The sequence below is a fragment of the Lipotes vexillifer genome, unplaced genomic scaffold, assembly GCF_000442215.2.
Source record: "Lipotes vexillifer unplaced genomic scaffold, Lipotes_vexillifer_v1.1 scaffold117, whole genome shotgun sequence".
In the NCBI taxonomy this organism is placed as follows: domain Eukaryota; kingdom Metazoa; phylum Chordata; class Mammalia; order Artiodactyla; family Lipotidae; genus Lipotes; species Lipotes vexillifer.
The window spans coordinates 943,512-960,083 of record NW_006785593.1 but is presented as its reverse complement, the minus strand read 5'-3'; the positions used below and the strand labels follow the sequence as shown (position 1 = coordinate 960,083).

At 40.2% G+C, this 16,572-nt stretch overlaps 1 protein-coding gene across 1 annotated transcript in view; it reads left to right on the top strand.

Annotated features, from left to right (window-relative positions):
- Positions 1-13,526: 13,526 nt before the first annotated feature.
- The window catches only part of LIN7A (lin-7 cell polarity scaffold A), a 135,670-nt gene continuing 132,624 nt past the window's right edge, over positions 13,527-16,572 (top strand). Inside the window, exon 1 of the mRNA XM_007457661.1 lies at positions 13,527-13,805. Coding sequence (XP_007457723.1) covers positions 13,724-13,805 — 82 coding nt within the window. The 5' untranslated portion in view covers positions 13,527-13,723. The remainder of the gene's footprint in view (positions 13,806-16,572) is intronic.

The following is a 16,572-nucleotide window of genomic DNA, read 5'->3' as shown; positions in this document are numbered from 1 at the left end:
AGCAGCGTATTTGAAGTCAGAGGTTCTTTGCCTACATAGAAGAAACTACTAGTCATTGAGTAGGTGGATCCCAAAGGAAACTACTAAAAAAGAAAAATGACCTGTCGGATGATAATTAAAATTACCTGGAGGCTTAGCATTGATGGTGTACCGCAATCGTTAGCATGCCGGGGAGACATATAGTAAAATACCTCTTTCCTCACAAAATCTGTTTTTCAATCATATTACTTGGTCATATTTTCAAGGAACTATATTTCCAACTCTGTATTGAAAATGGATAGATGAATGGCATTTTCTTTATTTTTAAAATGCCTTGAAAGTCAACTTCATGGACCGTATCTCTTCAATAACCTAAGGAGTCAAGGGAGGAAAACATTCAGACATGGGATATAAATAATAAGTGAAGAAAATACAAGTATAGAGATGAAGGAGAATTGAAGGGCAGACGTATAAACGCTGCAATTTTACCTACACTTTTTCTCCTGAATGATGTTGAATGCAACAATTAACCGGGCTCTAACCTCCACCCACACCTCCCATTGACTCAGTGGGAACTCTTCACAGAGCTGCAGTTATGAGCTGCACATAACACAGAATTGTTAACTTGCTCATTTCCATCTCTCCTATTTCCTAAATATATCATCTCATCTCCTACTATGAAAGTTCCACTGATATCAGATGCAGATACTTTGTGTCTCAAGAGCTATAATATTTATATATATCTCATATGAAAATGAGAGATTAAAAATCTCATATCTGTGGTTAAAATATGTCTTTCACACATATGAATCTCTGTTTTATATGACCACTAGTCTGAATAAAAATGACAATCACTATGTACTAACATATTATGATGCTGAAAATCTAGGGTGGGAATTTTGTCCGCATAAAGACTTGGGGTAAGGAGAGGAAGATACCTCCCGCCTGATAATACAATTTCTACAGGCTCAGTAACATGTTCCATTTTTTTCTTCAGGCTTTGTCTCTAATTTTAAAACTGATGTTAATATTAATTAGAATTGACATAAATGACCCAGTATAGGCACCACCATTTAAATCTTTATAGCCACTCTCTGTCCTCATCTAGTTCATTTTCCTCAAAACATTTCAACTGAATGAATGTATTATTATCATTATTTCAAAGCTTACTTTGGAATGAAGAAATTTTCTCAATAATTCCCTAAAACATCTCCTAATGAATATCTTATTTTCTATGTAATAGCAGTATTTTCATTATATCCTCTCCATAACAAAACCTCTCATTTTTTTTCCTGTTATTTTATTGTTCTTTTTATACTACCTGGAGTATAAGGTAAGCTACTACAGTTAGTAGGAGTTCACAAAAGAGCAAAGAGTTTGGGGGGATATATACAGTGACATTTTAGGGGAAGATGTGGGGTGTTAAGAAATCTTGAGTCCTCAGAATTTCAAACTTTGGCCACTGCTTACTTTTCCTTTGTATACTAGAGATACTTCTTTAGCCAGAGTCAAAAGCCTTCAAAAAAGTAATGTTTTTTCATATCTTCCATGATGAACAATGAAGAAAATTGCATTGAGTGCTATCCAACCAATCAACCAAGCTATAGTTTGGTGTGAAGGCCTGTCTGTGTGACCTCAGATTGGGTCTTTTCTCTTCATATGTGACTAGAACATCACCAGTTGGTATGGATAATTTTGACTTTCTGCTACTCTATTTACAATTTGTAATCATTTTTCTATAATAAATTTTAATATACTATTTCAAGAAGAACCTCCTCACCTTCCTGCTCAAAAACTTTAATGGCCTTCTGAATAAATTCTAAACTTTTCTGAGTGACTTCCAAAGCCCCCTATGGTACCCGCCATTCCCCTTCCCTACCAGCTTCTTTGTAATCTTAATATTTTGCTAATTCCTTCACATCTTCCATGTTTCAGTCAAGTTTTACTGTTTCAATAATAACATACATGCCATTGCTTCCTGAGGCGTACATTTACACATTTTGTTCAGTTCAACTGAAATGTCTATTCAGTTCTGCCTCCACCTAAAAAATCCTTCTGTTTTCAAAGACGCAGCATAAATGACATGTCTTTCATGATGCCTACTATGTTCCATGTAATCCTTTGTTCATATATTTTAATGTTGTGGCACTTACCAAGCCCTACCTTATTCTGGAGATAATTATGACAGCTATATGTTACTGTAGGGCAGGGGTCACATTTTATCTATCCTTTTCTTGTAAATCTCCATAGAATATAGTAGAGCAAATATCTTGTACAAATGAAGCAATCAATAAATATAGTGAACTAATTTTTCATTGTAAAATGCATTCAAAGTGAAGTTTATCTTCTAGGAAAAATGATTATTTTACTCATTCTTTTATTCACTAGTGTTTATTGAGCACTGGTTTTATGCCAAGCAATGAATATACAGTGGCAAACCAAACATTGTCTCTCTGCTCATGAAATTTACAATCTAGTGTTATAGTGTAGTATAAAAAGCACTGAACTGATTGTCATTTGGCTTTCAGTCTGAGCCCTGTTCCTCACTAGCTAGGAAAAGTTGGGCAGATGATTTAATCTCTCTGGATCTCATTTTCCACTATTGGTCAGATTTGATGTTCTTTAACATCCTTACTGGCTCAAAAATATCATTATATTTTATTTTGACTCTGGAGGAATACATTTGGGTGGATGCAACTTGTTCAATAGTATATATGTCAATATCAATGCTGTCTTTTTTTTTTAGAATTAAGTTGCTTTCTCTCTGTTCGGACCAAATACAGTAAGAGCATATGTGGGTATTTACTAAGTAATATCAAATAGTCATGAAAAATAGTAATCAGCTTCAAACAAATATTTTAGTAGGCCTAATATAATTTACTAAATGTTAGTAATAAATACAGGACTGGTATGTATTGCTTTAGACAAATGATGACCATATTGAAAAATCGTGGCCAGGAAGTTCCCCAGAGTAATGAGTGTTCCTTCCATTTATGTTCACTCAATCAGGCAGTAATGACGGAAAAGATAACTTTCCCAAATCAGTTCTGTGCTTAAGAAGGAACTGAGTATACTAAAGAATGGCTAGTATTTAAACATGCTCAAGTCTCTCCTTAAACACACCATTAACGTTCCATTTTTGGAGAAGTCATTTCTGAATCCCTAAACATTGATTTAGGTTATAGATTCTCACTGTACCATGTACTTCCCTTAATAGCATTTGTAACTATTTTAATTGAGAAGTAATTCCACAGATACCAGTAATTCCAGTAGAGTATCCGTGGTCTTGATTACTGCTTTATCTTCAGTGCACAGGGCTTGGTGCATAGCAGCCACTTGATATGAAACTATATGATGAATGAATGAATGTATTTTCTTTCTGTCTCTCTCTCTCTCTCTCTAACACACACACACACACACACACACACACACATACTTCTGAAGCAAATAGCTTTCATAACTACCGGTAATAAGATTTGCTCTTAAGCTTTAAAAAAATCACCACTAAGTTGATTTTTTAAATATTTGAGGAGTGGAACAGGAAGGAGTAGTGGAGGGAAAAAAAGAGAAGAGCTCATGATGGTCACCACTGTCCCCCCAAAATTGCTGAATACACACAGCCACCCATTCTCCTCCTAGGAAGCCTTCACCTGTCTTCTCCAAGAATCAGGAAAAGCAAGCACCTTAGATGCTGCCACTGCCTATTAACTGTACTGAAAAACATTATCCCTTGCATTAAAACTATATATCCATCTTTTTTAATATCTCTGTATTACTGAATTGTGATAATGTATGTCAACAATTCATGTGCAGAGTTCAAAACTGACTTCAGTATGGAAATTCAAAAATGAATATTTGTGTGTCCATGCACACACACACACACACTTAAAGTAGACACCAAATAGAAATTTTTAAAAAACACTAGTAGTCTTTTGGGATAGAGACAATTTTCATGACCTTTTGTAAATACAAATTTGACACAGTGTAGTTGCAATAAAGATAAGACCAGTAGAGAGCACTACATGCATTAACATTTAAATATTCTTTTGAATAGTAACTAGTAACAACATTTAATGAAAGAATAGTATTTCTCACTTTAAATTTTACTTAGCGTTTTCTCTAATTAGTGAATCAATGTGTTACTTTATTTGAAAAAACAAGGTACTTAAACATCTTCTTGTGTTTTCATTGTGTTCCTATCTCATTTGGTGGAAATAAAACCTTCAATAAAACAAATATCCCAAAGTGGATTTTTTTAGGGTCTTAAGTTTTAACTTGCTTTAGACACTGTTAGCTTCTCAGTTGAAAATTGGGGTGATCATCACTGATTTACTGGATTGCTGGATGGTGCTTCATACCACATATTTTGAAGACAAAAATGGTCCTCAGTCTATGGCAAATAGTTTTTTTCAAGCACTTTGGCATTTTAGGTTCAATTAAATATGACGGTTCTATAGAAAAGAGGTATCAATTCTCATGGGATAGAATGCCTACAATGAAGCAGGAATAAAGTGGCTGCAGGTATGATAATCTGAGAGCATTATCATTGAAAAGGGCCACATTAGTCCGGGGTTATATGGAAGTACACAGTTATAACCGAGTGGAATTTATGCTCATGAAGATGATATAAACAAGAAAGATTTTCCTTCTTAATGCTGTTTGAGATAGCAAAAACCTAGAAACAACCTGAAAGTTCATCTATAAGAGAAGATTTCAGTGGAATTTTTTGAAGTAGTTAAGAGATCTTACATATACAATGTATTGATATGAAAATCTCACTAGATAAAATAATCAAGGTGTAAAATATGGTGTATAAGGCTATTTGAGTTCTTTTTTGTTTGTTTGTTTGTTTTGCGGTACGCGGGCCTCCCACTGTTGTGGCCTCTCCCGTTGCGGAGCACAGGCTCGGGACGCGCAGGCTCGGCGGCCATGGCTCACGGGCCCAGCTGCTCCGCAGCATGTGGGATCTTCCAGGACCGGGGCACGAACCCGTGTCCCCTGCATCGGCAGGCGGACTCTCAACCACTGAGCCACCAGGGAAGCCTCGCTATTTGAGTTTTTAAAAATATATGTGAACACACATGAGTGTGTGTAGACACATATATATGTGTATGTACATATAATTTCTGAAAGAAGACACAAAAATCCCTGTTAACATTGGTTACTTGTGGTAAGATTTTGTAATACCTATCAAGAATTGTTTTCCATGTGCATTGTCTTACACTTAACATTTCAAAAAAAATTCCTTGTTAAAAAGAAAATATATTAACTACGTAAAAGGCTTAATAGTTTACTTGCTTGTCCTAAGTTAAAAATGGCAGAGATTTGCTTACTTTCTCCATTTATTTGCAGTTGCTTTGATTTGGGGTCTAGACAAAAATATTTGTTCGGCTTGATTTGCCACTACTGATCTATGCAAAATTCGAGGTGACAGGAACCTGATGATATTTAGAGTTAAAACATTTTTCATTTGCCTTATTTTTTTTTTAATTTTTATTCTAGTTGAATCCTCAAGAAGCCAAAATAAAGTCATAATTGTATTTATTATTCAAGTAAATGCTTTGAGCAAGAAGTAAAATTAAGAAATCACTGAAAGAGGAAGTTTCTCAGAGACACTGTATTTCAGGATGGTGTCTTGCATAGCTGCGGACTTGGGGAATGGCACAATAAGATTGTAAGCATCAGAAAGATCCACCTACACGAGCAAGGGGATAAGAATTCATCGAGGACCAGAAAAGCAGGGAAGGCAGAGAAGCAGAGAATGAGGCACTTAGTTTAAGAAAAACATAATTTGACCCCACTGAGAAGTTATAGGAAAAAGGTATTACACTTTATGCTTCAGGCTGAGCCTAAGAAAGATCACATTTAAATGCCAACTGATTAAAATTGTAGTGATTTTTGCTTTAATTTAGAGAATTGAAGGACAAAAATAAGAGTTTGTAACTCTCTCCTGAATGTGCTGTCCATGCTAATGATGCATTTTGCTCTCAAACTTGCTAATTACTGGCTGTATGGCCCTCAGCACACCCACAGTAAATTCTGTTACTGCCTCAATTACTGTATCGTGTCACAATCTGGGAAGAATTTGAAGATGGCCTTTTCATCTTTTTCTTCCTAATATTCCTAATTAATTCCATTGTTCCAGAATTCAAGAGAAGTAAGTTGGGCAGGATTAAGAAAAAAAAAATGAAAGTCAGGAACTGAGGTGCTTTTCAAGAGAAAGCCATTTAAACCATATTTTAAACAAAGCTAAAGTTTGAAACAAACTAAGCCTTGAACATCCTTAGTGTCCTTTTTTAGGATCAAGGCAATAGAGTTCTCTCATCACCATGATAAGATTCTCTAGTAACATAGACACCCAATTATGATCATCTTGTCCCTCCTTTTCTTTAGTTTTCATGAAATCCCATAGAAGATCTGGTCCACTTGGTTAGCGATCTTTTGATTCAAAATTGCAAAGAGTAGCTTTCTCCTCAAAGGTGTGACATTTTATTATCTGCATACAGGAAAGAAAATATCTCCAAGTCTCTAAAAGTGAATGTAGGGACTTCCCTGGTGATGCAGTGGTTAAGAATCTGCCTGGCAATGCAGGGGACACGGGTTTGAGCCCCTGTCTGGGAAGATCCCACATGCCGTGGAGCAACTAAGCCCACGTGCCACAACTACTGAGACTGCATGCTACAACTACGGAAGCCCGTGCACCTAGAGCCCATGCTCTGCAACAAGAGAAGTCACTGCAATGAGAAGCCCTCGCACCACAATGAAGAGTAGCCCCCGCTCACTGCAACTAGAGAAAGCCCACACGCAGCAACGAAGACCCAACCCAGCCAAAAATAAATAAAATTAAAAATTAAAAAAATTATTTTAAAAAATAAATAAAAGGGCTTCCCTGGTGGCGCAGTGGTTGAGAGTCCGCCTGCCGATGCAGGGGACGCGGGTTCGTGCCCCGGTCCGGGAAGATCCCACATGCCGTGGAGCGGCTGGGCCCGTGAGCCATGGCCGCTGAGCCTGCGCGTCCGGAGCCTGTGCTCCGCAACGGGAGAGGCCACAACAGTGAGAGGCCCGCGTAATGCAAAAAATAAAAAATAATAAAAATTAAAATAAAATAAAATAAAAAATAAAAGTGAATGTAAACTGCCTCCAGGAAGCATTCAAAGAATCCAGACTTTATTTTTATTATGTATGCCTTTAACATATACAAATTTATACTATCACTTATTTTTATTGATACATCATTGTGTAATTCATACTATGCTTTTCCATTGATGTTTCTCTTTCCTTTCCAAATATTTTGTAACTCCTCAGAAATAACACGAATGTCTCCTATTTCTTCTAACTTCATCCCAGGCCCAGCATCCTAGTCAGTACTCCATCAAATACAAGGTAGATATGTTATTTTAAAAAATTTTTTGTATCAAACACAATGTGACTTATTTTCTGATCATTCTAATGTTGCCTGCTCCCTGCTGCATGTTTCATCACAACTTTCTATTTTATTTTCCTTGTGGACTTCGTGGTATGATGGCAAATGTTTAACAACTAGCTTTCCTGAGGAAAACACAAAGCTTCCGTATGTAGTATTTGCCAATATCCATGGTGTAAACACTCCCACCATGGCCAGTCTAAAGATACCGATGTGATGTCACTAAAAGTGATGTTGGCGCAAGATGCACATAACTGGGTCTCAAGTGTGAACAGGCTTCAGCATATCACTGTTTGTGGTTCTTACTACTACCTAAGATTATCTGATTTATTGTTTATTTGTGTTTTATCTGTTTCCCTTCATAAAATCTAAGCTCCATAAGGAAAGTCACTCCCTCCATGTTTACCACTGAACATAGAGCAGTGTCTGGCATATACAGTAGCAGGTGCATCATAAAGATTTGTTGGATAACAGAATAATTGTAGACTCAAAGTTGACTATATTAAAAAATTTTAAGATGTGCTGGTAATAAAAATATTGTTAAAAAAACATTAAAGTTTGTGGGTTCTAAAAGTTCAGAAATATCTCCTGAGTAGATGAGAGAAAGAAATGAGTCCAGTATCACTTTTAAAAATCACTTTATCTTGCCTCTCTTGCATCTATTAGGCTTTCCCAATGGTGTAACTGTGAGGTTGGGATGCATAAAGAAAAAAGGAAAATGGTAAGCTTTGAATTTAAATTTCATCATAAAAGATCTATCATAACTTCTAACTGTGAAAATAGAAAAATGTTCATTTCAAAATGAAACAAAAATATCATTTTATATTCTATGAATTAAATAGGCATAAATAAAATATACAATTACCAGAAAGACTTTGCACTTATTTACATGTGCTATTGCCTATGGCAGAATCAGAGCAAACATTAATTATTATATTTATTATTTTCATGATAACTGGTAATGTAAAATAATGCAAATAAGACCCTACAAATGAGGATTATTCAGATTTCAGAATTCTTTCAGAATTTTTAAAAATTTCTTTTGAGGACTTCCCTGGTGGCGCAGTGGTTAAGAATCTGCCTGCCAATGTAAGGGATACGGGTTCGAGCCCTGGTCTGGGAAGATCCCACATGCCGTGGAGCAACTAAGCCCATGTGCCACAATGACTGAGCCTGTGCTTTAGAGTCTGCAAGCCCGCGTGCTCAACTACTGAAGCCCGTGCGCCTAGAGCCCGTGCTCTGCAACAAGAGAAGCCACCACACTGAGAGGTCCGCGCACTGCAACAAAGAGTAGCCCCTGCTCAGTGCAACCAGAGAAAACCCGTGCACTGCAATGAAGACCCAACACAGGCACAAATAAGTAAATTAAAATAAATAAATTTTTAAAAACTTTTTGGAAAGAAATGAAAAATAATTAAAATCGACATCTTTTTTTTTTTTTTCTTGCGTTATGCGGGCCTCTCACTGTTGTGGCCTCTCCCATTTGCGGAGCACAGGCTCCGGACGCGCAGGCTCAGCGGCCATGGCTCACGGGCCCAGCCGCTCCGCGGCATGTGGGATCTTCCCGAAACTGGGCACGAACCCACGTCCCCTGCATCGGCAGGCGGACTCTCAAGCACTGCGCCACCAGGGAAGCCCAAAAATCGACATTTTATATTTTATTTCATCTTCAATTTTCTAACATCCAACACTGAATTAGTAACTCTTTATTTCATTCTGATGTTAGTAGTTTTTAATGTAGATGCTGCAACACAATTTTTTTTCTTAGCCTGGATAGTCTGTATGCCCATTGTATGATGGGCACAAAGCTATTCATGAAAGGTTCATTACATTTCTGTTAATTACATTATCTTTCACAACCTGACTCTCAATGGCCCTGTTTAGGCTTGTTTTTCTTATGCTCCAAATTGAACTGCCTATTTTGCCCAAACGCACCATGTCTGCTCTCCCATCCCTGGCTTTTCTCTCCCACTTCTCAGAACGCCCTTTTCCCTTATCTCTGTCTTTTGCAATCCTGACATTATTCTAGACTCAATTCAGTCCTCAAATTATTCATTCTCTGCACAGCACATAGTCACTAATTGATCTCTTTCTTGTTTGTTTCTTAGTTTGTTTATTGTCTTTCTCTCCCATATAGAATATAAGCCAAGTGAGAACAGGGCCTTTTCTTGTTCACTGCAATATCCCAGTGCCTAGAACAGAGTCTGGGATATAGTAAGTACAGCATTTATTGACTGAACAGACAGATAAGTAGTTATCAAAACAAGTCTAAGATTCAAATATTTTACTGTGAACATACTTGCCACTCGGTTTTGAAAAAGCTCAAAGGAGAGAATAATATAGTAAGATTCTCTATGATTATTCAAAAAAACACCAAACCTTTATATTCCAAAGTATAGGTTGGCACTTCATCTTAATTTAGTGCTATTTTGACAAAGCTGTGAGAATTAAAGAAGATAATGTGATATCGTGACTCAGTCAAAAATAATTTCTAACACCCAAGGCTGAAAGAATTCCAGTTCGTAGGTGCTATTTTCCTCATATGAAACTGTGCTTATTATACCCCATTTATAATCTAACTAAACACATTTTCTTGGTATGCTAATGCTTTATTCAAACCTTCTCTTGATTTTGTCATTTAATTCACAAAGATTCAATTAAGTGAAACAGACCTTAACGTAACTTTGAATGAATTTTTTAACAAGAAGAGACTTTATATTCAAAATAGGTAGTCATTTTAATATTAACCTGTATTTATATAAAATGGAACCAGTGTCATAGTTCTTTCCTCCTTTGACCTAAATTTCCTCCGTGCATTTCTCTCTTTGAGTATATCTCAAGCATAACAAAAAAGAGAAAGGATACACACACACACACACTCATATATGGAACTCTGAAATAAGAAGCTGAAATCACTAAATCTTGAATAATGCAAGGTGAAGTGTGTTTCTCAGTGGAAAGCACAGGGGCTCTTGAGTACAGGTGCTACTATTTTTTTTAAAGACATTTACTTTTTTAAAATAATTTATTTTTTGGCTGCATGGGGTCTTTGCTGCTGCACGCAGGCTTTCTCTAGTTGCGGCGAGCAAGGCTACTCTTCATTGTGGTGCGTGGGCTTCTCATTGTGGTGGCTTCTCTTGTTGCGGAGCACGGGCTCTAGGTACACGGGCTTCAGTAGTTGTGGCTCGCGGGCTGTAAAGTGCAGGCTCAGTAGTTGTAGTGTACGGGCTTAGTTGCTCCACCGCATGTACTATTGCCTATGGCAGAATCAGAGCAAACATTAATCTTCCCGGACCAGGGCTCGAACCCGTGTCCCCTGCACTGGCAGGCAGATTCTTAACCACTGTGCCACCAGGGAAGCCCCAGGTGCTACTATTTTTAAGCAAGTTGCTTAACCTCTCTGAGTCTCAGTTTACTTATCTATAAAATGGGATAATAATACCTAATCCTCTGGGCTGAAAAGATAAAGAGAAACCAACCTAGCTCCAAGCCTGGCATGTATATAACGTGTTCAATAAGTATTTCTGAATTAATGAATTTCATTAAAAATAAAGGTGCCACAGAGGTAAATTACTATATATCATTTAATGAAAAATTGCACTGATTGTGTAACCAAATAGCTAAAAGTATAATCACAGGTGTTTTTAACAATTTCCTGATTAATACACAATCAGCAAGGCAACACACATGTGAATGGATCAAGTATATTGACCTTGATGAAACACTGTGTTTGATACAGGAGTGGTCCAGGCAGCTACTCAAGAGACTTAAGCATGGTCATATCTACCACAGCAATAGAGTAGATGAAGGATATTTTCTTATGTTTCTGCATGTCTCAATTAGAAATTCACAAGTGTTATCAGAGACAGTAGTTATTCATCCTTTATAAAAAACAAAATCTAACAGATAATGAATTGTTTATTATTCAGTTTTTACACCTGTGCAGACATAAGCTAAAGGCATTGAACTTGCCACTATTAGAAATAATAACTAACGAATATATGGTGATTTGTGCTTTCTCGTCCTGTCTTTTTCAATCCATACAAAAACCCTACAGAGTCAACACAGAGGGAGAATGGTAGAGTAAATTTTCAATTAGGGAGCTCAAAGCATAAGTCCAGAAACATTCTATTAAATGTTTGGTGCTGAGGCTACATCAGGAAACAAAAAGACAAAAAGCCTACCTTCATGGACTTCACAATCTGGGATTTGTATTGAAATCATGGCTTTTAGATTTATGAATCAAGCCACTAAAGTACATATTCACAATACAGGATGTTGTTAAGAACTACATTAGTGGCCAAGGGATTTGTATGTTCTTTTCGTCCTCAGTTATTGAATGAGGTTTGGAATTTTGTGCAAAGCCTTGGAACATAGTCTGTTGTTATTGTCCACAATTCAACTTCTGTCTGTTGTTTGATTTAGGGGAGATGAATAATGCTAATCCACCAGAATTGTTGCTTCTTCCTGTCTCCCACAGCGCTTCCTTTCTACGGTGCTTAGAGCACTTACTGCTCTCATTCTTGCTCAGAGCTTGCTCATATTCTCACAGCCAGCTCATTATTTGTCTCCCAACCTGTACTGAGCACTGTCTAGAAAAAGTGCCACGTCTCATTAATCTTTGCATGGCTAGCGCCTAGCAGAGTGTTGCCATACAGTTCAGGTGGGATATATGTTTGTTGTATGAATATATTTGTATATACTTTACTGTTTTCAAAGCACATACATGTGCATGGTCTCATCAGACGCTCACAAAACTCAGTGAGATTGCAGGGAAGAATTCGTTCCCTCATTTTACAGAAACTCAGTGAGATTGAAGATCACAAATGCCCTTGTTTGACAGATGAAGAAACTGGGGATCAGTGAGAGATTTGATTTCTGGAAAGCACATAACTAAGACTTGAATTTCCAGATCAGTGTTCTGTCTAAACACTAAATGAAAATATAGGCATGCTGAACTATTATTTTTCGTTTGTCTTTAAGGTCTGTTAGGTGTTTGGCCAATCATTTATGACTTTCCCAAATCACTGGTGAAATCTTGTTTGTTAGTTTTTTTTCAAATGTAAACCATGAGATGGGAAAGTTTTCAGAAACCATCCGTATTGTAATCAGAAGACAATGACATAGATTATATGCAAATATTTTGCTGTAAAACTGTGTCTGTCTTCAGGAGTATATTGCTAGCCAAAACAATTCTGCTCTGTCATAGGGAAGGTGACGGAGGCAGCTTTGTCATTTCCAATCCTGAACCCATAGTCATCACCCTTCTGCTTACACAAGATTTCTATATGCCTCTTAATTTCTTGATCAAAAAAACGAGAGTCCCTACAGTGGCAAGATAGTGAAAGCAGTCTGTTGGGGTGAAGGGGTCACAGCTAATAGTTGAAGGTTCTAGTAACTGAATCTTGATCAACTGACTCTAAAGTCACCCTTTTAAAAACATCATCTCCCATTAGATTACAGGCTACTGGAAGGCAGGCACTGTATTGAATCCCCAGGTCAGGCCATGGCTTAGTTCAATTCCTGTCACATATGTTAATTAATCAGCAAGTGGCAGCTCTGAGGGTCAACCTGGAGGAGCGCTAGGGACATGTTTTTCAAACTTAGTGATAGAAACTTCTTTTTGTGTTTTTAATTGTTTTCTCATTGTGATTTTTAATTTAAAACCATTATTAAGAAGTTTGCTTGTGAAATAAGTTATTTTCTAGGCAATATACTCAGGTCCTTAACGGGGGCCTAGTGATGGAACTCTGGCCTCACGTCAGTCATCTTGTGTACTGTTATAAGTCAACATTCCAAAATAAACTTGAACAGAAATTAACAGCAACTACAGTTAACCCCCAACATTTCTGAACTAGAAGCATTTGCTTTCTAGGGGATGGGATTAAGGGGTTGACAAATTCTCTTAATCCGAAAAAAAATCATCTCTCTGCCTCCCTCCCCTCTATCCCCTCCCTTTCATTCTCCTGCCTTCCCGCAGACGCACGTACACTCTGACCGTTTTGTTTGAGTGGAAAGTTGAAAGAAAGCAACACACTAGCTACACGCATCCAGCGCTCCTTGGGGTGGAAGAGCAAAGTTCTAGGGCAGAGCCTTCCTTGCCAGAGCCGGCGATGCTTTCGCTCTCCGGTACCTGCTCAGCTTCACGCCGCATCTGAAGGTCTGCCCCTCGCGGAACAGTTGCGTCTCCATCTGGCTGCCAGCCCCCCCAAGCCTTCTCTCCTCCACAGCCACCACCGTCCCCCTCCCCCCTCCTTTCCGTCTTCCCTCTCCACCCCGCCCCCAACCTCCTCCTCTTTTTCTCACTACAAGCGGTTGCTGATGCTGAAGCTGAGCGTCACTTCGGCTCCCACGGCAGACATGGCGACATTGACAGTGGTCCAGCCGCTCACTCTGGACAGAGGTAAGGGAGCAGCTCACCCCTCAGGGCACTGCGTGCCCTCTGCCTCCCTCTCTGCCCCCGCCAGCTCCCACCGGGACCGCCAGACGCGGTCGGGCAGGGGGAGCAGGGCAGCGAGGAGGGGCGAAGAAGGCTTTCGCGCTGAGAGCAGGATACTTTCTTCCCCTTTTCTCTGCCCGCCACGTCCCCGCTGCCCCCTTCACGCCTCACTCGCCTGGCACAAGGGTGCCTTCGCCGGGCTCCGGCGTCCCCGCCGCCCCTCCCAGCCCCTCGCCGGATCGCCTCCGGGCCGCCGGCTTTGTTGGAGCGGAGGCGCGGGGATCGCTCGGTGCCCGCCCGGGGCTCGGGGCTGGTGAGGGGCAGGGAGGAAGCTTGCCGAGCCGGGCGAGGGCGCCTGCAGCCGGAGACCGGGGAAGCCTGGCGAGTGAGCCGCTTGCCAGCCTACGCTGCCGGGGGCCTGGGAGGAAGGAAGTTTGTCCCCGCGCCGGGGGGCGAGGGTCGGTCAGGCTGCGGGTGCCCGGGCAGCCGCCCGGGGGCGGACAAGGCGTACCCCGTGTGACCTGTGCCAGGACGCACGGCGGCTGGGCTGCCGCGGCGGGGAGCTGCCCCCGGCCGAAGGGGCAACGCGGAGCGCGGGCAGCCGTGCCGGGGCCGGGGGCGCAGCGTCGCGGCAGCCGTGCCCTGCTCTCCGGGGCTTCGCGCTCTGAAGGCGCCAGGGGTCGCGTCTGCCCCCGCCGCCGGCGGCTCTCCGGCAGTGGCAACTCACAGTTTCTCCTGCCCCAGCCAGCCTCGTCCTCTCCCAGCCCTGTGCCACCGCGGTGCCCGGGCTGCGGAAGGCTCTGGGACGCAGCGCAGGCTGGGTTGAAATTCAACTTCTGACCTCCGACCCTGTGCGTCCTGCTCTCTGACTTGACTGGGGAAGCAATGTTTGCTTCCTTCCCAGGCCCTCCCCAAGCCTAAGGATGGAAACCTCCGCTGCGATCTCGGCCTCTCCGGTGCATCCGTGCGGGGTTATACCTGTCCTTTGCTTGTTCGAGTTTCCTTTCTGGCTTCCGACGTCCAGTTATGAATGCGCTGAGTCTCACGACCCTGCAGCGGAGGACACCTCCTCGTCCTGGTCCGCAGCGGCCGGATTTAGGACCATGGGCGGCCATTTGGAAATGGTGTGCTCAGATGAAGATGATTTAGTCCGATGTGCCTCCAAAAATATTCTTTCTAGCGGATTAAACTGGACTGTGGGGCAAGGCAAAAGAGCATCCTGCTGCGAGTACAGTGTAAAAGCCAGGGCAAACTTAGTGAGGTTTTTAATTTGGAGAGATTGTGGGTGACTTTAACGTAATCTGTTGGCGCCAGAGCGGATGTTATGTGGTGCCCATAGCAACCTTACTTGGGGTAGGAGTTGAAAGATAAAAAAAATAATTGATTTCATGTTGGGAAATGTTGGTTTGCAAGCTAGTAAGTTAATAACAGTAGTTAAAAAGGTCAGAAATCCATTGCATAATCCATGATTTCTCCCCAGGATCATCATCTGCCCTAAGCAGGATAAATCCATTGCCTCTAAAAACCAGACAGATGGCAAGCTATTAGAAACTATGGATTTCCCAAGTATTTCTGTTTTAATGTAATGAGATCTTATATCGTCCCATTCCTAAATCATAGTCTTTAAACATCCCAAGTAAAACGACTACGTTAGGAGAGAAAACGAGCAAGTAAACAAACTCCAAGAAAATTGCATACCTGAGGAATTTTATATACTACTACTACTAAAAACATTTCCCTTGGGGGGGGGGTCTTACTTTAAATGCCTGGATCAGGTGTGGAGAGGAAGTGCAATCAGACTAAGTTCTATTCTTTGTTCTTGTTCACAGCCAGACTGTACCTGTCCTTCCCAGTTGTGATTAGGTTCATGGAATAAGTAGCTCAAGAGACAGTGAATGTATCTGAATAAATTCACCAGCAGCTCACTGAAAGGTCTGTAGTTTACAGATGGTGGGTTACTGGCATCCTTAATGTGCATGAAGCCAATACATATTAATAATCTCCCCTATACATTATTAAAATATAATTAACTCTTTAATTGCATCATTAAATTGATGAAATAAACTGATAAAAATTTTCCTACCAAAAAAAAAAATCTCTTAAAAGAGAGAGCCCAATAATACTTATCTGGATCCTAGCTGTAACTCTGATACTCACTTTGGAGTAGTTGGTTAGCCTCTTTGGGCATCAGTTTTCCTCTATGCACATAAGGAGTTTGGATTAAATGATTCTGTCACTGTGCAGCTTTAACAGTCTAGAATTCAATGAATTAAAACTAGGACTCAGTTTCTGGTCACCTACTGGAAGATTTTGCAGATCACTTCCTCTCCCACCTCTTCCAGGTGTCCTTTGACGTGCTCTGAGGTCACCCACTACTTTGGCGTCATCAAAGCATTTCTCAAACTCTGTTGCATCTGTCTCCTCATTGAAGGGAACTCCTTGAGGGAAGAGACCATTTCTAAATTCATCTTTGTATTCTCAGTGCCTGCCATAGTCCCTGATCACAGTAGATGATCAAAAATTAATGTAAATTAGTGTAAGGGAACTAAGGATTGTAACAACTTAAACGCCGTTAAAATATAAGGGTTTCATAGTGAACAGAGGTACAGCTCATAGATTCACAACATTTTGACCCTGGAAAGAATGGCAGGGAGAACATAGGCCAGTGGTTCTTTTTTTTTTTTTTTTTTTTTTTTTGGGGGGGTGGGTTTCCCACCTGGTGGCCCCCCCC